Source organism: Pelobates fuscus, chromosome 2, assembly GCF_036172605.1.
Source record: "Pelobates fuscus isolate aPelFus1 chromosome 2, aPelFus1.pri, whole genome shotgun sequence".
Lineage (NCBI taxonomy): Eukaryota > Metazoa > Chordata > Amphibia > Anura > Pelobatidae > Pelobates > Pelobates fuscus.
Window position 1 is genome coordinate 229,840,511 of NC_086318.1, and position 21,536 is coordinate 229,862,046.

The following is a 21,536-nucleotide window of genomic DNA, read 5'->3' on the forward strand; positions in this document are numbered from 1 at the left end:
TTTACTTTTAATCGTGTGGTTCTATAAACCTTCAAAAAACATGTGGGCACCATGCAACACCAGTTACCACATTCATCTTACCCTTAGCATGTACAGAACATGCATCACACAGTTATGTTGTTTTAGGGCTTCCATTACAATATATAACCTCTCCCCCCTCCGTTCGCAACCATGAATGATATTCCCACCTTTTACTATTTCCTTGCCCTCCATGTCCATATCTCTACCTACTTCCCACATCTCTACATACCTCTTCTTACCAAGTTTGTTTACTTGTTCCTACCTCTCTATCCTTCCTTGGCCAACATTCCTGTTTCTTGTTTCTCATGCCTTCATAAGTCATTATGCTCATCTCCTAGCTCTCTCATGTTCTACAGCCATCATACCCCTTTTTTTTTTTTTGCAAACTCCCTTCCTTTATTCCCATGTCCACTCTTTCCAAGCCAAGCATCATGTCCCATTAATCAGCCTCTCTATTTGTGTATTTGACCATATTTCCTTCCCTCTTACCATCAATCATTGCCTTGTGCTTCTTATTTCCTTGGGTTCGTGGCACAGTTGGCAATGAAAAAATCTTAAATGCAGTCTATTCTGAAGGGCAACAGCTTGATTACGAATAATGTGAGTTATGGCGCTCAGTGTTATGATGCCACACAATTTACAGCCACAATTAGCCCTCTGACTATAGACTATGGCTAGGAGCACTGGAAAGAATAATAGAAAAAAGTTGTCCATACTGCTTCAGTGGAAATACTGCCTTTGCTATCAAAAAATATTGCCCTATTTACATCCTGGCCCTGGAGCCCTTGACACAAATGATCTGGGATGACCCGAACATACATGGGATCAGATTACAGGGTGTGGAACACAAACTATCCCTATTTGCAAACGACATCCTGCTAACCCTAGAACAACCTCACATATCCCTACCTAACTTTCACAACATCCTCAACCTTTACAGTAAGTGCTCATATTACAAGCTTAATGTCTCCAAAACCCTTACGTTATGTATTCACATACCAAATAAAGACACCCTACACCTCAAACGCACCTTAAAGTACGATTGGAGGTACGACCATCTTAAATAGGTAGGGATAAATATCGCCCCCTCACCTACTACCCTGTACAAAGCTAATTACCACAAACTGATGAGCGACGTCAAGAATATTATACAAGGGTGGAAAGGGAAATTTATCTCGTGGTCGGGTAGGATAGCAGCAGTCAAAATGACAATACTCCCTAAAATTCTATGTATATTCCGCACACTCCCACTCAAACTACCTACGAAGTATCTCCCAGACATGCAAAAAATCTTAAACGCTTATATATGGAATGATGCTAAACCAAGGGTGGCCAGAGCAACTATGTACACACTGTTTGACAAGGGAGGTATGGGAATACCTGATCTGAAAGGGTACTATAGGGCAGCCCAATTGGGCCCCCTCCTCTCAGCTTTCCACCATGACCAACCCTTGGCGTGGGCAGCCATGGAACAGAAGCAAGCAGCGGGGATCCCAATCACAACATTAGCCTGGCTCCCCAAAACCCAAAGGCCGGCCAACTTCCTCCTGCTGCCTACCACATCCCTCATGCTCGAAATCTGGGATAGCTACCGCGCTAAAACTGAACTTGTGGGGAAGCTCTCACCAATGCTACCCATGGCCGCCCTTCCACACGCCATTAAGGACTTCAACCACACTGTAGCGGCACTTACCTTATCCGGGGGCCGGACGAGGTCCTCTCTTCAAGCCGCGCGCGGTCCTGCGGCTGCACGAGCCGCGCGCGGCTCGTCCGACTGTTCTGACAGGAAGGCGGGCAGTGACCGTGAGAAGCGGTCACGTGTCCCGCCTGCAGCTAAGAGCGCGCCGCGAATCTCGGGCGCGCTCTTAAAGAGACAGTGGGAGCCTAAATTGCAAAAAGGCTCCCATTGGCTCCTGTCATGCCAATCACCCCATACACTTACCTGTTGGGGGAGTGGAAGTGACAGGAGCCAATCACATTAGTTTGAAGGCTACTTATACTTACCCTTTTCCCTTAGTTCCTTGCCCTATCGTGGTTTCTGCTACAGTTCCCTTTAGTGCTTGTTGTGTTCAGTTGTGTTTCTCCGTATTTGACCTTGGCTTTGTATTCTGACTTCGTTTTCGCTTTATCCTTTTCTGTACTGTTTGCCGGCTTGCTGATTCCTGTGTACCAGTCCCCGGCTAGTTTTCGTTTACGCTGTCTCTTTGTGCCCTTGACCTCGGATCGTTCCTGACTCTGTCTTATCCTATTACGTCGAGTCCGGCCACTCTAAGGTCCGGTAGACGTATCTCTCCTCTGTACTGTCTTCTGTTAGGCTGGATCCTGCGTGTAGGGGTATATACTCGTTACATTACGATAGGGCCATGGACCCCGCAGATTTAGCTCAACAGATGGCGACCCATGAGGCTAGATTTGTAGAGCAGGATCACCGTATGGATCAAATAGCTCAGGCTCTCCAGACGCTCTTAGCTAGAACCATTCCAGCAACCGCACCTAACCCTCCTGCACCCCTGCTTCCTGAAGTATCGACTATGCCTAACGCTACAGCACATTTAACGCCTCCTCCTAGGTATGGAGGGGATTCTAAGACATGCAGAGGGTTCATTAACCAAATAGAGTTTCATTTTGAAATGTATCCACGTTCATTTCCCACAGAGAGGTCTAAAGTTGGGTTCTTTATGCACCAACTTACCGACAAAGCACTTGAATGGGCAAACCCTATTTGGGAGGCTAATGGACCTATGGTGCATAACTTTCACAGTTTCCTAACAGCTTTTCGCAGAACTTTTGATACTATGAAAAGGTCTAAGAATGCCGCTAGAGCATTAATGAGGGTTAAACAGGGTTCTAGGTCTGTGGCTGATTACGCTATACAGTTTCGTACCCTTGCCTCACAGGTCGATTGGACCAATAATGGGTTAACTACGGCCTTCATGGAAGGTTTATCAGACTCTATATTGGATGAGGTAGCAGCTAAGGAGCTTCCTATTGCCTTAGAGGACCTTATTGACTACCTCATCGATATAGATAATAGGATTCGTGACAGGCTCTATACTAAGAACAGGAATAGACGTTTTGTTACACCTATTCAACCCAGAGTTAATATACCGGAGAGTGTTAAAGTACCTGAAGAGGAACCTATGCAATTAGGGGTTGCCAAACTCTCAGATACTGAGAAATTACATAGGAGAAGGGAGGGACTCTGCCTATATTGTGGTAAGAGAGACCATATGGTAAAGGAGTGTCCTCTGCTCCCGGAAAACTCTCGCACCTAAGACCTTATAGGGGACTGGCCTTGGGTGTGATTTCTAAGTCTCCTACTTTGCCTCCTAACCGACTGCTTCTCCCTGTTTCTTTACATATGGGAGAGAGTTGTATAGTTGAAAACATAGACGCCCTGGTTGATTCTGGGGCAGCCGAGAACTTTATAGACTCTGGTTTTGTAAAGAGAAACAATATTCCCATCAGAGAGAAGGAGATACCCTTGGCCGTTGAGGCCATAGATGGTAGACCATTGATATCTCCTGTTGTTACTCACGAGACTGCACCGCTACACATGTACACAGGGGTTCTACACTATGAAACCATTCGGTTCCAGGTCATCACCTCTCCCTCTTCACAGTTGGTGTTAGGGTATCCATGGTTACGTGCCCACAATCCCATTTTTGACTGGGAGACAGGGCAGATAAAATCATGGAGTGAAGCCTGCCATGAGTCATGTACTATTGAAGTCACGCCTGTGAATTCTATTAACGTTCCTACTGTTCCTCCTTTATCTACGACTATACCCTCTCAGTATTTAACTTTAAAGACTGTCTTTGATAAAAGAGAGGCTGACAAATTACCGCCTCACAGACCCTACGATTGTGCTATTGATTTGTTGCCTGGTACTATACCTCCTAAGGGCAGGGTGTACCCCCTATCGGTTCAAGAAAACCGTGTCATGGAGGAGTACATTAAAGAGTCATTAGACAAGGGATTTATTAGAAGATCCTCTTCTCCGGCTGGAGCGGGGTTCTTCTTTGTATCAAAGAAAGAAGGTGATTTAAGACCTTGCATTGATTATAGAGGTCTTAACAAGATCACCATCAAAAATGCTTACCCTATACCTCTAATAACAGAATTGTTTGACAGGCTCAAACATGCTACGGTATTCACCAAATTAGATCTTAGAGGAGCATACAATTTGATACGTATTAAAAAGGACCACGAATGGAAGACAGCCTTTAACACTCGGTCAGGTCATTATGAGTATACCGTCATGCCATTTGGGCTTTGCAATGCCCCAGCAGTGTTCCAAGAATTTATTAATGATGTCTTAAGGGATTTTATTCACTCATTTGTTATTGTGTACTTGGATGACATTTTAATATATTCTACAGACATTCACGCTCATCACAGACATGTTACAACAGTTCTGAAGACCCTTCTTGCTAATGGTCTTTATTGCAAATTAGAAAAATGTCTATTCGACCAGTCCGAGGTCCAGTTTTTAGGGTATTTGATTTCCGCCGAGGGTTTTCGGATGGATCCCCAGAAGCTCGCTGCAGTCATAGAATGGCCTCTGCCGCAAGGTCTGAAAGCCATCCAGCGTTTTCTGGGGTTCTCTAATTATTATAGACGTTTTATCAAAGGTTTTTCGTCTATAGTAGCGCCTATAACTCGTATGACTAAAAAGGATGGCAATACACGTGTCTGGTCTACTGAGGCACTTCAGGCTTTTGACTTTCTTAAGACTACGTTCGCCTCTGCCCCTATTTTACAGCATCCTGTCCCCTCATTGCCATATATACTTGAGGTTGATGCTTCCGATATAGGGGTAGGTGCTGTCTTATCCCAAAGAGAGTCTCCTGACAAGCCATTGCATCCTTGTGGCTTCTTTTCTAAACAAATGTCCAAGGCAGAGAGGAATTATGATGTGGGTAATCGCGAACTCCTTGCTATCATTTTAGCACTCAAAGAATGGAGACATTTGCTAGAAGGAACTAAGGATCCTATTCTCATATTTACAGATCATAAGAACCTATCCTACCTTAGCGAAGCTAAAAGATTGTCTTCAAGGCAGGCTAGGTGGTCACTGTTCTTGTCTCATTTTAATTATATAATCACCTATAGGCCAGGTGACCGGAACACTAAAGCGGACGCCCTGTCCAGACAATTCGAGACTATTGACAAACAGGAGATTGATGTCACTCCTGTCATTCCCCCAGACAGGATAATAGCAACTACTATATTGTCTATTTCCTCGTCCCTCTTGCAGGCCATACAAGCGAAACAAGGCATGGCACCCAGCGAGAGGCCTAATGATAAATTGTTCGTTGACATTCCCGAGAGACGGGATATTCTGTCACTTTATCACGATACTAAGACTGCTGGACATCCTGGTATTTCCAAAACAGTGTCAGCCGTTTCTCGGTATTTCTGGTGGGATACCTTACGTAAGGATGTTACTGACTATATAAGTGCTTGTACTACTTGTGCATGTATGAAAACCTCTCGTAGAGTTCCTTGTGGGCTGTTGCATCCGTTGCCCGTTCCCGAGAGACCTTGGTCTAATCTATCAATGGATTTTATTGTTGAATTACCCCCTTCGAATGGTAACACAGTCATCCTAATGATAGTAGATCGGTTTTCCAAAATGGCTCACTTTGTGTCTCTTCGCAAGTTGCCCACTTCCAAGGAATTGGCTCTTATCTTCGCTAGAGAAGTGTTTCGATTACATGGTATTCCCTTATCTATTGTATCCGATAGGGGTAGCCAATTTATTTCCAGGTTCTGGAAAGCCTTTTGTTCGGAGATGGGTATTTCCCTCTCATTTTCTTCCGCTTACCACCCCCAGTCTAATGGAGCTGCTGAACGTGCCAACCAGTCTCTAGAGCAGTACCTCCGTTGTTTTGTGTCTCACCATCAGGACAATTGGTCTGACCTGCTTCCTTGGGCTGAATTTGCTCGGAATAATGCCACTCATGATTCTTCCGGCAAAAGCCCTTTTTACGTTGTCTATGGCCAGCATCCCGTTGTTCTTCCGGCTGCATTCTCCTCTCAGGGCATGCCAGTTCTGGATGAGCATTTGGCTGGTTTGCGTAATACTTGGGAGCAGGTTCAGCGTTCTTTGGTGGACTCTGCTGCCCGCCAGAAGGCTCAGGCTGACAAGCATCGCAGAGCGGCTCCTTCCTATGTTGTGGGGGACAGGGTTTTGCTTTCCACACGGAATATTCGCCTCCGGGTGCCTTCTATGAAATTGGCTCCCCGCTTCGTTGGTCCTTATCGCATTATACATAAGGTTAATCCCGTTTCTTATGCCTTGGGTCTGCCTAAGAATCTGCGTATACCCAATGTATTTCACACCTCTTTGTTGAAGCCTTACGTACACAACCGCTATACCCGGCATACTCCCCCTCCCCCTCCTGTCTCTGTGGAGGGTCATGAGGAGTTCGAAGTATCTGCTGTTATTGACTCTCGTTTTCTTAGGGGTCGGCTTCAGTACTTGGTACATTGGAAGGGTTATGGGCCTGAGGAGCGCAGTTGGATTTCTGCGGATGCTGTTCATGCTCCCCGCCTTGTACGTTCTTTCCATTCGCGTTTTCCTGCCAGGCCTGGTCCTGCCCGCCCGGAGGGCGTGTCCTCAGGGGGGGGTACTGTAGCGGCACTTACCTTATCCGGGGGCCGGACGAGGTCCTCTCTTCAAGCCGCGCGCGGTCCTGCGGCTGCACGAGCCGCGCGCGGCTCGTCCGACTGTTCTGACAGGAAGGCGGGCAGTGACCGTGAGAAGCGGTCACGTGTCCCGCCTGCAGCTAAGAGCGCGCCGCGAATCTCGGGCGCGCTCTTAAAGAGACAGTGGGAGCCTAAATTGCAAAAAGGCTCCCATTGGCTCCTGTCATGCCAATCACCCCATACACTTACCTGTTGGGGGAGTGGAAGTGACAGGAGCCAATCACATTAGTTTGAAGGCTACTTATACTTACCCTTTTCCCTTAGTTCCTTGCCCTATCGTGGTTTCTGCTACAGTTCCCTTTAGTGCTTGTTGTGTTCAGTTGTGTTTCTCCGTATTTGACCTTGGCTTTGTATTCTGACTTCGTTTTCGCTTTATCCTTTTCTGTACTGTTTGCCGGCTTGCTGATTCCTGTGTACCAGTCCCCGGCTAGTTTTCGTTTACGCTGTCTCTTTGTGCCCTTGACCTCGGATCGTTCCTGACTCTGTCTTATCCTATTACGTCGAGTCCGGCCACTCTAAGGTCCGGTAGACGTATCTCTCCTCTGTACTGTCTTCTGTTAGGCTGGATCCTGCGTGTAGGGGTATATACTCGTTACACACACGATATGGCACCGACATGGCATAACCATGCTCTCACACATACTACAGGGCACTACCCTAATACCATTCGACACTCTCCAGAAGACACATAACATACCCAACACAGCCCTCTTCCCATACATGCAACTGCGATCATGGTTACACAAACAAACACTGCCTCCACTAAACGACACTTTAGGCCCACAACTATCGGAAGTGGAGAAAATAAGCATGAAACTCCAGCCCCCCAGGAAACTTATATCTATAATCTACAAAACAGAACATACTGAAACCCACCAGGACTCCTTAACCTTTCGCAAAGCATGGGAAAAAGACATAGCACAGAACCTGACTGACTCACAATGGGCAGAGATCCTGCAAGCCCATAAACCACTAACAAAATCCATGTCCCATATAAAACTCTCCCGCAAAATCCTCTATTGCTGGTACCTAGTCCCCACGCGCCTCAAGCGCTCCTTCCCACAAATGCAGGACACATGCTGGAGGTGCCAAACACATAGAGGAACCATGATACATATTTGGTGGGAGTGTCCGTCACTAAGCAACTTTTGGGGAAATGTAGCACGCCTAGCCAAACAATGCACAGGGGTAGACCTCTCTCTCCTGCCTTAAACGTTCTTATTACTACTACTCCCGAAAAAAATAACGAAGTGGAAAACCTACCTCCTATACCACATAATTATATCAGCACTGACAGCACTTAGCAGACTGTGGAAAAAACCTCACCACCGACAATAGACCAATGCATAACTCTGGTGGAAACTAATAAGCACTACGAAAAAAACGCAAGGAATACACATACACCCACTTTGACCAAATACTGGAAAGTAGCGTGGGAAGAGTGGGAAACCTTTACAAAAAACACAACATACTGCCCCACCCGGGTCCCCCTGAACGTCCTTCCCCCTTCCCAGCCCCCCCGCCTAACAGACAATGGCAACACACAGGGAACATAGGCGACAAGACCAGCCCTAGCCTAGCCCAAGGGCCAAACGCACCACCGACACAACAGATCTATAGGTCACAGAGCACATGACCTTCGACTCACCCAGTACTAGCACCAAGGACAAGGAACACCAATCCCAACCACCATGACCACCCTGAGACACAAGACAACATAACCAGACGTATATCTGGGTGAGAAATCAGACGATATGACAGGCAACCGATAATGCGAACCAAGACGCGCACTACTAAAGTGAACAACACTCAGTGACTGGACAATGCGATAATATGATGTGACAAACCAAGGTGACATACCACTGCTAAATGATAACATGGCCAGGCGCTGAGGTAAAACACCACGACAACTTGCCATGGGCTTTGGTGTTAAAAATTATACTAAAAAAGCTGTATGTGTCAAACCTGTTTAATGCAACCAATAAGGATGTAAATATAATACCTTGCTATCCCTTAATCCCCTTCTTCCTTCTGTACCCCAAGAAAACAATAAAAATTGTCAAATTGAAAAAAAAAATATTGCCCTAGATTTCATTGATCCAGGACTAAATACATTATGATACATGATAACCACATGGTGCACTATAAAATATAATATGTTCTGAGTGTGTCCCTAATCAATACTGTTTTTATACATGCTAAGTTTGGCCAGACTTTGGACTCCTCCTTATTCAGGTGCTTTATAATCTGTGTCTTGAAACATGATGACATTTTAAGACAGCTGCTTTTAGCCGAAGGGCAGTGATGCAAGTTAGTGATGCAGCTAGTGGTATATATTTCTGGCATTTTAACATTTACAGATATAGGTTTGGATACACCAATATTGGTGTACAATGTAAGCAATGATAGGCTTAAAGCATCTCCGTCAGTAAAGAAATTAGCTTTTTATAAAGATAAAATAAAGACTGCATTGTAATTTTACTGAAATTCCAAGGCAGTCAAAGTTATCATAAGACAAAGTAGGGGCTATTTTGTCTTCAGGCAAAATTGTACCTTGACAAAACTTGACAAAAAAGTGAAGTTAGCTACGGTTGTGGGAAAAATTGATTGTCTTACTCATTGTAAGATAAAATATATGGCAGCTCCCATGGTGTCCTCAGCAGACGGAGGGTGTGAGCAGAGGCTTTCTGGGCTCCCCTATACCCCAACAATCTGGACAGGGGGCCAATGAGGGAGATTTTTGATCTCCCCACAATCCCTTAAAGGCTCCTCTTTGCATGGCCACTGATCAAGCAGAGAGTGAAAAAAGGAGTTGTGGCTATTCAAGACACTAGCTCCTGCAGCCCCCACTTTTTGATGTCCCTGCTCCCCCCCTTATCACTCCAGAGTCATAGACCTCCCCTACCAACCCCACTGCATGCTAAAAATGCAAATGCAATAAGATGTTACACCCTAAAGAGCTGTGTGCCATTGTGTGTGAATGCAGGTGTGTATTTGAGCTGTGTGGTCAATATATATGAATGGGGGGTTATCATTGTGTATAAATGCAGGGATGTGTCATTGTGCATGAATGTAGGGGAAATGTGCCATTGTGTACGAACACAGGTGGTGATTTTGGAGTTTGATGCAGGTTTGGATGGGATATAGGCCATGTTTATTTGTGATGTTTGGCACATGAATTAAAACAGAGTGGCAGAGTGTTTTATATTGCGTAATCTAAAGCCACAAAAAGAACATTGCAATGCAAATCTGACATGGTTATATAGCTACTTGAACTGCTAGACTATGATGATGGCAGTTTCATCCTAAAAATACTGAAACAGCTGGATTTATTAAAATGCATATATAACCAAATGAACCTCCTCCAGTAGTGTGTTAAACCCAAGAGGACCTGTTTGTGCTGCTGTCTATGGTCACTTTCTCACTCACTACCCAGGAGGTGGGAATATAATGTAAGCTCCTAACCATACCTCATCCTGTTACACACACAGCTTGCACCAGAACCAGCCCTGTTTCCTGCTCTAGTGTTTTATAATTACTTACCTACATGATCTAAATACTAAATTATGTAGAAGCATCCGAAAACAATGGATGAATAAACACCATAAGTGCTATGTGTTTTATTAAGCAGGGATAATCATGCCATCTATGTTAGTTTTGCCTGTTTGCTCCCCTAGATTTTTTGCTGCACGGCTGATGGGAGTGGGCTTTTACACACTGTCTCTTTCCTGTGGTTTTGTGTTGTAGGAGGAAGTGCAGTGTAATTACTTCCTTCCACCATAGTGGCCGTACAAGGGATCTGCAAGCTGACAGGTGGCTGACCCCGCTCTGAAAAAAAAGTTTTTGTATTTTTCTATAGTAATTAAAGAGATCAGTACAGCATTTATATATTTCTTTTAATTAGAACCAGTTTATATTGTTATGTTGGGTTGTTGTGTTGGACAGATTAATTTGACTGATAGGTTGGAGCTAAAAGAACAATTAAAATGAAACTATTTCGAAAAAGGCACATAAAATGTTAATTACAATGTTAAAGGCATTGTAGTTTATAGGTTGTAATTGATTTATTGTGATAAGGGATGTAAAAATGTAAGTGCCTCTAGTTGAATTCCTTTCGATATATATATATATATATATATATATATAATGTATTAATTTTATATGAGGATAATTTATTTTGATTGGTGGTGTTAAATTCTCTCAAATAATTCATAGACCATGAAAACTTGGAATGTCTACACAGCACATGTCTTAACTTTTCCATTGTAATTTCAATATAAATGAGTTTAGCAGGAAACTGGCTGCTTGAATTGTGTAACATTTTTGTGTTTATATTTTATTTGTATTAATGCAGAAAATCATTTTAAGGTTAGTTGGCCCCCATTAGATTAGCACATATTTGCCCCTTGAATCCAATAAACAGTGGTGAAACTGTGGAGACTAATGTCCCTCCACAGGTCGTTATTAACAGGTCCTTAGTAACAGCTTTCAAATTAGCTAACCACATTACCTCACTAGTGAACCCCACTCAACTGGAGGTTGCCCCTTTTATAGATCTTAACAAAGAGCATCCCTCATAGCAAAAAAACAAACCATATAATAGCTAGCATATATCGCTAGCTATTAAACAATGTCTGGTCCATCATCTGTATTCTAATTCCATTATATCTATATCATAATTTCCATAATAAACACCAAAAATGGTATTGGGAAAATGTCCATAACCTAAATGACACTACATACTCATACAATGTTTTTTAGATGATTTAGGAAGTCTTTTGAATGTCCAGAACCTGTTACAAATAATTGAATCCCCTTTTATTCCAGGGCCATAAAGTTCCCTTGCATCTCTTGTGGGCCCTTCTCTCCTCCTTGCTTTTCACCTCCTCTCTTTTTCCTTATTCCTTCTTTTTTTTTTTCCTTTGACTTCTCTAAAACTGAAAATGCAATCTCTTACTCATTCTACTCAGCTACGTTGTGTGCTTACCTCTCATATCCACATTATTGTATGTGTAATTATCATCTAATGAGGATGATAGCTTAATGAGTATAGAGGTTTGGTATTTGATTCCAAGTTTGTATGTCACTCTACTATTCTTTGTTGTTTATTATGCTTGATAGACCCATATTTTTCTATATTTTCTTTATTTTGTATTCTGAAAACTTATTTTAATAACATTTTACTGGTAAAAAATATTTCTGTATACATATGTACTTTTCCATATGTGGTTTTGGGTTACATGCTTAGCTTTAAACTTCCATATATAGAATACAACGTTTTGAAACAGTGATACTCTCTTTGTAGCATCTGACCTGTAGCTGTCAAAATAGATACACATCCAAGGCATAAGGTTATCCTTAAAATATATATATAAAATAAGGACAATCAGCCCCTCTTAAAAGGAATGCACTGTGATTTTTCATCCCAAAGGTGTGATTTAAAAACGATTATTTTGCTATTAACCTTTGTTTCATTTTAATGAAATTATAACTCCACTTTAAATTTAGGTTAAAATGTATAATGCAACAAATGGCTAGCACACATGATTATTGTACTGAATGAAGCAAGTGATAGGACACTTTAAATATATTTATTATACCTTGTGTTGGGTTTAAAACACCATTGGGTATTTGTATTTGAGGCAATTGTGCCACCAATTCCCTGCCTTCTACAGCTATAGTATGACACTAAAAGTGAAAATATCTTTAGGATCAATCATTAAAGTAAGGAATTAAGGGTGAAATCAGATTGAATTTTAAGTTGTAGGCAAAAAAGTCAGGTATGTTTTCAGTTTAGACTAAAATTTGAATTTTTTTTTAATTCAGTTTGAAATCCCAACAATTCACAATTTAGTGAATAACCCTGTCTATGCATCTCATCCATTTTAAAGGTAAAATCCAAATATATACAATATAGGGGACAAGCTGCCTACATATCTATAAATGTGGTGTTAATTGCATTAAATTTAGATTGGAATTTAGTTGTAAAAATATTGTTTTTTTTTCTTAACAAGCAAAACTTTTTTTTTTTAATGTAGGCATATTATCTTTAACTTGTTTCTAAATTGTTATTTTAGAAACAAATTCAATTCTTGAGAACATATTGATGGCAACTAAGAATACAATTTTAACTGTTTAGCAAAACATGCTTTTCAACACCGACATTCAATGTTAGCAAAACAGAACCCACTATCTGAACCACAAGCATTTGAAATAAAACTAATAAATCTTATGTTAAGTTAAAAAAATAAATAAATAACTGGCAGTCATTTTCCTTTTGCAGGTTAAGAAAACGAGCACAGATTCAGATGTTACAGAGCCCCCAAATTCCAGGTAACCAGCATTAAAATGTTTCATGATTAGCAGATGAAGTGAAAACGTGATTTGTTAAAAACTTTCAAAGCAGAATCATATCCAGAGACCACAAGTGTGAAAGAAAAACAGAGGCAGAAAAGGCTTGCTTATATGGCATATGGGCCAGGCGCATGTGCTTTGAAATGTAACTTACACCAGGCATGCTAATGGTGTTAATGGCTGTTACAATTAATAGGAGAATGGAATGGAAATGACGAGGAGTAGATAAAAGCTGAAATGGCTTGCAGAGAACGGACTGCCAACTTGTCACCTGTTATATTTCATGAGATGTGTTTTATATTTTGCTTCTGCTTGTTTCATAGAATTATTAGTTCTATTAATTTCATCACCTGTTTTAATTCTTGCTCCCGATGGAGAAGCTTTGTTAAATCGTATGCAGAATCGAAGGGAACATTCTCTTTTACTGTTCCCATTTGGCTCTATAGAACCAAACCTGTATTCCATATTAATTTAAAATAACATGCCAAACGTATGCCATCCTAATTTCTTTCTCGTAAAAAGATTTACTTAGCAGATGGCTGACTCAGATACTTTATATGTCAGAATTTACATTTGTGTATTACTAATTTGTAACAATCTCAAAAGAAATGAAGGCTGGATGAGATCTAAATTAAAAGCGTACTGTCAAACTGCTCGAAAATTCAAAAACACTTCTATTTATTATAAAAAGTAAAAATAATTCCCATAATGTTTCCAAGAATTGCTGCCTCCGCACTCACAGAGGAAGAGAGATTTTTTATCATCTCAGTGAGAGCAGTGAGGCTACGCTTTTTTGGGTCAGATGATCCCTAGTTTTTGTCGAATGTTTTGACAAAACCAGAAGGGACTGAAAACACTGCAATAAGTTGTATTGGTTGTGGTGCTTAGTGTCCTGCTAAGAAAGTACTTATTCTGTGTTGAGGTTTTTAGGGTCTACTGCTACTATTTAATTCACATGTTTTCACATAAGCTTCATCATTTTCATTTCTTTTATATCACTTTCTGATATTTTATTTATTTTACAAAATTCACAGGAATGATACAATTAATTTTAGTTATACAGAATTAACTCTGATAGTTGCCATGATATACAAAACCAAGCTACATAATTATACTGTACTAAATTTGTAACTTTAAAGCACTGTGCAATAAATAAGTTAAAAAATGAGATCAATTTTTACAGGACTGTTGTAGGGAGTCTGGCAGGGGAAGTGTGATCTAGGTGTGATTTAACTCATAAATGACAATTAACTGAGCAGTGAGATTGAAGGGGCATCTATACACTAAAACCACTTCAATAAGCTACATTGTTTTAGTGTTAGATTGTCCCTTTAACCAGACATTCATTAATAACCCCTGAAGGTAGGTAGGTCTCCGGGGACACTAATGCTCAATAGCAGATTAAATAAGCTAATGGGTGGGAGTATTCATTTAAATAATGCTATGGAGTAGGAGAAACAGAAACATTTGAAGGGATTTATTGTTTTTATTTATAAATCGTCAAGAAAGTACTACACATGGGTACAATTGGCAAAAGTAAAAAGAACACATCTGAGACAATACACAAGTTGACAAACAAATACAGGAGGAGTTGAAGGCCCTATTTCCATGTAATCTTAAAATTTAGATGGTTAGTAATGGTGAGAAACAGAAGGTGGGGTTTGCAAATGTGAGAATGATGGCAATATAGAGTGATACGAGGGCATTTATTGGTTAAGTGGAATGCGTTTGTTACCGTACTTAGTTGAGGTTATAAGAGTGTTCTTACCTCAAAAGTGATATAAACATGTAAAAGCTGAGGAGTCACCAATGGAATGTCCCACTGGTTCCACTGGTTTCACTGGTGATTGTAAATAAACAGGCAAATGTGCGAATGAAAAATTAGTGTAAAAGCTGAGAAACACCTACTGTAATGGCTGTCACAAAAAAACTATTACTCCAAATTAGTTCATACAAATCTATGGTGATTGACCTACTTTAGTACGTTAGGTTACTTTTTTTTTTACAAAGAACATTTTGATAAATCTCCCTCAGTGTTTACATTTCTCATCCTCCATTATCTTCCCTGCTGGGTAATGGTCATATCTGCCTTTGTGAAGATATTTAAAATATTTTAATATTTAAAAGTTCAGGCCTCCCAACTTTTAATATTTAAAATTTCAAGCCTCCCAACTGTTGCAATTTCAGGGGTGGGGACATGTCCAACATCCCAAATTTGTTCCCTAGTATTGCCAGATGTGTAAAACTTAAACTTGCTTTGTGCTGTAACATGAAAAATCCATTGCGTAATACAATTACTATTTTTGTTCTATATAATTTTAGACTTAATCAAGAAATGTACTTTTACAAAGCTCTGACTTTATGTCTGAATTGCAAAAAGTATTATTTGCACTGAGAATTCACTTAAGGCATTTTGTATGCAAATACATTGATTGCCCCAGGAATTAAATAGCATGGCTTTACCGATACAGCTGAATAAGGGAATGGTGAAATAATGGACGGAGGGGCAGAAAGCTGATGAGAAGTAACTTATTGATTAATAATTTTTAACAAAATTAAATAAGAAAGCGAGCATGGACCTATCAAATGGCTCAGTATTTTTCTGTGCCTTTAACTCAGTGTTTCCCAACCCAGTCCTCAAGGCACACCTACCAGTCCAGGATTTAAGGATTACCCAGTTTTGTCTAAGGTGTTTTTTTCTTTTTTTTCTAAAAACACCTTAGACAAAACTGGGTAATCCTTAAATCCTGGACTGGTAGGTGTGCCTTGAGGACTGGGTTGGGAAACACTGCTTTAACTTATAGTAGTAGCCTGCTCTGTTGAAAATTATGCCTAAAAATATGTTGTTATTAGTCACTTTACTAAAGTCTCCTGGGTGACAGTCCTGCAGATCCAAATAACCAGTCTCATTCCCACAGCCCTGGGGAAGAGAAACCAACTCCATTTCATTAACTCCCAACCTTGTGGGTATTTGACAAGGTGATGGGAGTAAGTTGGGTTGTTCCTATTTAGGATATCTTGGCAAGCCCACATTTAATGATTTAATGATTAATGCTGCCATCCCACAGCCTACTCTATGGAGTGAACAGCCAATGACTCATCCACTTAGTAATATTTTAATACCCACACCACATACATCTAAGGATGGGATGCAATTGCATCAGCCACCAATTTTATAATAGTTGATAATAGTTAATGAGTATCCACTTACAGATGGAGGTGTATGAGATAGCTATCTCCTCCTGCTTTTTATACTCATTCTTTGGAATACAAATTTGCCTTTTTTCATTTTGTATTTATGTATTTTATTTTTGTGCATAGGATTATATACAAGCTTGTATGACCACGACAGTTCAGACAAGCATCAGAGTTGCAAACGTCGCAAAACTGTGTCATGTCATGTAGAGTATCTGCACATTTTTTAATGAAAGTACGATCAGGATACTCAGTCATGTCTAACTACGAGAAATGAGAAGGTGAAAACATAAGCTAGCATAAGATATTTAAAAATTTGCATTTAAACTCTCACCTACATCTACATTGAGAGGGAAAAGTAAAATGCTAAACATACTCCCTCTTGATTGTCATACTAGTGATATTATTATTATTATTATTATTATTATTATTATCATCAGCATCGTGTCATTTAAAAAAAAAATAATATCAGGCTATAATAACCTATTCTAGAGCTAATTTGGTTCTCTGCAGATTTAGTTTAATTAATTTGTTTTATTGTTTAATTCAGTTCTAAAAACTGAACAAACCAAATTGCCCCAAATGTTGACAATTTAATTTCTTGCTACATATGTACTTTTTTGCAAATATTTTTTTGTTTTAAAAAGAACTACTGCGATTTTTGTGCCTTTTAAATATATGTGCCTGTCTCTAAATGTGTGCTTTGTTACAAGCAGAATATACATTAAAGTATCACAGATTTTTTTAGTTATTTAACCATAGATTAAACCTGTCCCCTTTTTTTTCCACCCCTTTGTGGTATCCAAAATCTAAGCCTGAAATCATTCTTAGTGTGAATCAAGTAAACATGTCGATAAAGTGGTATAAACACCTCAGAGAGAAAACATGGGCTTCTATAGACTTACAGGTAAAATTATAGTAAACTTTGGAAACCTTTATTTTAATTCTGTTAATATGAAACAGTGCACTCGAGTCAGAATAAACAATGCCATAATCGTAGTTTCACACCTAGCAATTTTAGAAATCCTGACTTCACCTGTAGTGATAGAGTTAAGCTGTTTCCTTGTATTTGAATTGTATGATTCTTCGCACCTTCTCCCTTTAACTAGTAATTAGAGGATTCAGATGACAACCTGTGGAAGATATCCCTCAATACATTACAGCATCTGGCTCTTTGGCAGATTTTCCTGGCACTTGCGTTAATGGTTTTGAATTTGCCCATGGGTCTTTCATGTGGTTAAATTGCAGATGGGCTGTCTGTGCTGCCTTGTTCTCCGAGATGCTTTATGTTTTTGCTCCTCACTCATTTTAGGAAAACATACCATTCCAAAATCGTAGAATAAACTCTTTCAGGGCTCTGGAAGGTCCTCTCCGTGTAGCCTTCCTTTCCAAAGAAGTCTAAAAGATTGCTTTGAAAGCAAACACATGTGGCCCTCTATTCAAATCTGGAGCTGTGAAGTGATAAAATTAGGCATTTAATGGGGTGTCTGTGAAATTTAGCATTTTCAAGTAACCGTTACAAAGTACCCTAATAATATTATAACAGAGGTTTACCTTTCTAGTACCTGTGGCTAGAGCACTCAGCATTCTGTATCCCATGGGACCTTTACTGTCCATAGTCTGTTTGGCATGTGGGTAACTAGCTGCACCAAATGTTAATAGGATTTCATATAAAGAAGCAGCGCCACAGCTGAAAATAATATAAACAGTCCCATTCATTTTAGAATGATTTAGAAATAAGGTTTATGTATAAAGGATGTTTGTTTTATAAATTTGAGGCTAGAATTTGCAGGTTTTAGTGGTGATTTTACATGCTAGCCATATTGCCTGCACATCATGTACGTTTCAGTTAGACAGAAGTAGACCAAGATATGCAAGCAGATTTTGTCCATCTCTACTGGCTGACATCTTGTATATTAAATAAAATAATTTGGTACAGGACTACAGCCTAATACTCACAACCAGTCTTGATAGCTAATTATTAGTTATCCTAGAAGTGTACAAAATCAGTGGCAATACTAGATTGGACAACAATCAGTAATCAATATCTTCAGGAGAATCATAACTCTTTACTTTAGAAACTACTAGAGTGCCAATTAGTTACAGGTGTCATTTCACGACGATGTTATTAATTTCCCCATCTTGCTAAGGCTATCATTCACCTGGTTCATTTCACCAATCTGATACATAATGTGGGGTTCATTTCACTGAGGACAAGACTGTGTCCCTGAAACGTTATGGGTCACAAATTGTTTATTGAATGCAGATGTTTACTGCCCTAAGTGTATTATCGCCATAATCTTGCATTGCTGTAGTTGTCATATGAAGTCGAAAAGTTATGAGTTGTGCTCAGTCCCACCCATCGACTTGACCTCTAAGGATAGTGGCCAACCAGTCATCCAGTCAACCAGTTTTAAATCATTTTTATTTTACTTGAAGTTCTTTAATTTATTTTTCATCTCATTTTGTTGTGCGCATGGATTTAAGGTCCATCCTGTGATATTTCACTTTAAACTGCAAGCCCTCTCTTCTGACTTAATCTCGTCCATCTGGGGTGAATGGATACCATTACCAGATATGGTAAAATAAAAGAGCCCTGAAGTAGATCTTACTCCATCAGGATGCCACCCATAGTGGAATCATGTGTTCCATGGCAGAGACACCTTTATCTTAGGGATAAGATGGTAACTGTATACAAAGACGGTGTTTTATCTTATTTTTATTGCTTATTGGTGGGGGGAAACTATATATATAATAATTATATTATACATATTCCTTTACTCTAGTATTCCAACAACTGTTTTCTATTTTTTTTTATTTGATGTATGTGAATGTGTATAAAAGCTACTTTTTAGGTGCATATACCACATGCACTTTCTGCACCTGTTATTTATACAGCTGCACTCTATGTGGTTTATTGAGCACAATTCAGCACACGCCAATTTTATTGTCATTGCATTACATGTAGTGGGATTAGTCTGCACAGCACCAGGTTTCCAGGTTTCCAGGTTTCTTGTGAATATATGATATGTTTTGTCTTTAAATGTATATACATTACATTTACTTACATTAACCTGTGTATGAATGCTAAAATATACTGTTTTCTATGGTATGTCTATCCACAAAGGACTGTGACATTTTAAGAGAAGGGTAAGGCTACAGCAGTTGAGAAATTAATTAAGGACTCACTTTTCCACTATTTAGGTAGGATGAGAAAGAAAATATTTATCATTGCCTTTGCCATTACATCAAACCCTTTGCTTTCCATTTATAAGCTGACAATGTATAGAATAATGTAATACTCTCTTCTTATCAGTAGGGGGTTCTATGGACCAACCCACTGTGAGCAACGTAGGGGAGAAGTTATGGGGACCCATATACTATCTCTTATCCTGTTTTCTTGGTGACTATGGTCCCAGCTGCCTTGAGATCATTAACAAGATCCTCCCGTGTAGTTCTTGGCTGATTCCTCACCTTTCTCATGATCATTGAAACTCCACGAGGTGAGATTTTGCATGGAGCACCAGACGAAGAGAGACTGACAGTTATTGTGTGGTTCTTTCATTTGCGAATAATCACACCAACTGTTGTCACCTTCTCACCAAGCTGCTTGGCGATGGTCTGGTAGCCCATTCCAGCCTTTTGTAGGTCTATAATCTTGTCCCTCACATCCTTGGCCATCTCTTTGGACTTGGTCATGGTGGAGAGTTTGGAATCTGATTGATTGATTGATTGATTGATTGCTTCTGTGGACAGGTGTCTTTTATACAGGTAACAAGCTGAGATTAGGAGCACTCTATGTAAGAGAGTGCTTCTAATCTCAGCTCATTACCTGTTTAAAAGAAACCTGGGAGCCAGAAATCTTGCTGATTAATAGGGGATCAAATACTTTTTTCACTCATTGACATGCAAATCAATTTATAACTTTTTTTAAGATGCGTTTTTCAGTATTTAAAAAAAAATATATAATTTATTCTGTCTCTCACTGTTGAACTACACCTACCATTAAAATGTTAGACTGATCATTTCTTTGTCAGTGGTCAAACGTTCAAAATTAGCAGGGGATCAAATACTTTTTTCCCTCACTATATATGTTGCTACATCTAATGTGGACCATGTACCATGTGTGTATACTGACTCAAGTTACCAGTTCGGGGATGATATAAATGTTCTTACCTGTAATAGATATCCTTCCTCAGAATTACGTATTAACCTGATTTGTGCCTGCCAGGAGAACCCAGACTTACTTTCAAAACCCAAAGCCTTCTGTCTATATTTATAGATTGACTTTCAGCTCTTGAACCTGGGTAGTATATAATCTAAGATTTTTAAATCTGGCTCACTAGCAACTATACCTACAACATGGTTTGACATCACCATTGCAATCACATTGCTACTTCCCATGCTAGTCTTAGTGGCAACATACTTAATCAATTTCAAGTAGACTAAGAAGGACACTTTAATTTTAACAGTGTGGGTGAGAACTATTAGGTGACTTACTAATAACAATTTAGGAAACTAAAGTATCATTTAGAACAAAAAAAATACATAGTCACATTGGCTGAACAGAGACATGCGTCCATCAAGTTCAGCCTTTCTCATTGTATTTGCTGTTGATCCAAGATAAGGTAAAAACACCAGTGTAGATGTAAACCCAGTTTGAAGCGCTTCCAATTTTGCTACAAACTAGGAAAAAATTGCTTCTTGACCCCAGAATTGCAGTCAGATCTCTTCTCTTCTGAGAATCAAATCTCAATTGAAATTGCTATTAATTTACATTTCTTTGTGTTAACAATTCCAGTGCCATATATCCTCACTCCTTGTACTAGAGCATTGCTCTGTTTATTTACACGCAGTCCCTACAGATTACCCTGATTGTTACGGTTACATTCATTGATAACTCTTAATTTTAGTATTGCTTTCCTGGTCCAGAGGCAAGCTGCTTTACAAGACAGGCAATTTCTCATTATAACGTGCCCAATTAAAAAATACTCTCTCACAAAAGTGACCATTTTGACATACCTGCCAAATTAGGCAGGTATGGAGACAGGATGGTACAGCAAGCACGGCATACCAGTGACACCTTTACCTGCACTTTTGAAGCAAATTGTGTCACTGCTGGTGCTCGCATACATACATTAGGTTTAGTCTAAGGCATGTCATAATGATAGACAATCCTGCTAGTAAGCCAACAATGGTTGCCCATGTGCAAAGGTAGTATACCCTAGAACAGGGATAGGTAACCTTCGGCA

The 21,536-nt window shown here is 39.9% G+C and overlaps 1 protein-coding gene across 8 annotated transcripts in view; it reads left to right on the forward strand.

Annotated features, from left to right (window-relative positions):
• Window positions 1-21,536, forward strand: part of EYA4 (EYA transcriptional coactivator and phosphatase 4) — a 299,656-nt gene that overhangs the window by 160,730 nt on the left and 117,390 nt on the right. For all 8 annotated transcript variants that reach the window (XM_063443239.1, XM_063443241.1, XM_063443240.1 and 5 more), the window contains exon 3: window positions 13,019-13,068. In XM_063443239.1, coding sequence (XP_063299309.1) covers window positions 13,019-13,068 — 50 coding nt within the window. The remainder of the gene's footprint in view (window positions 1-13,018; window positions 13,069-21,536) is intronic.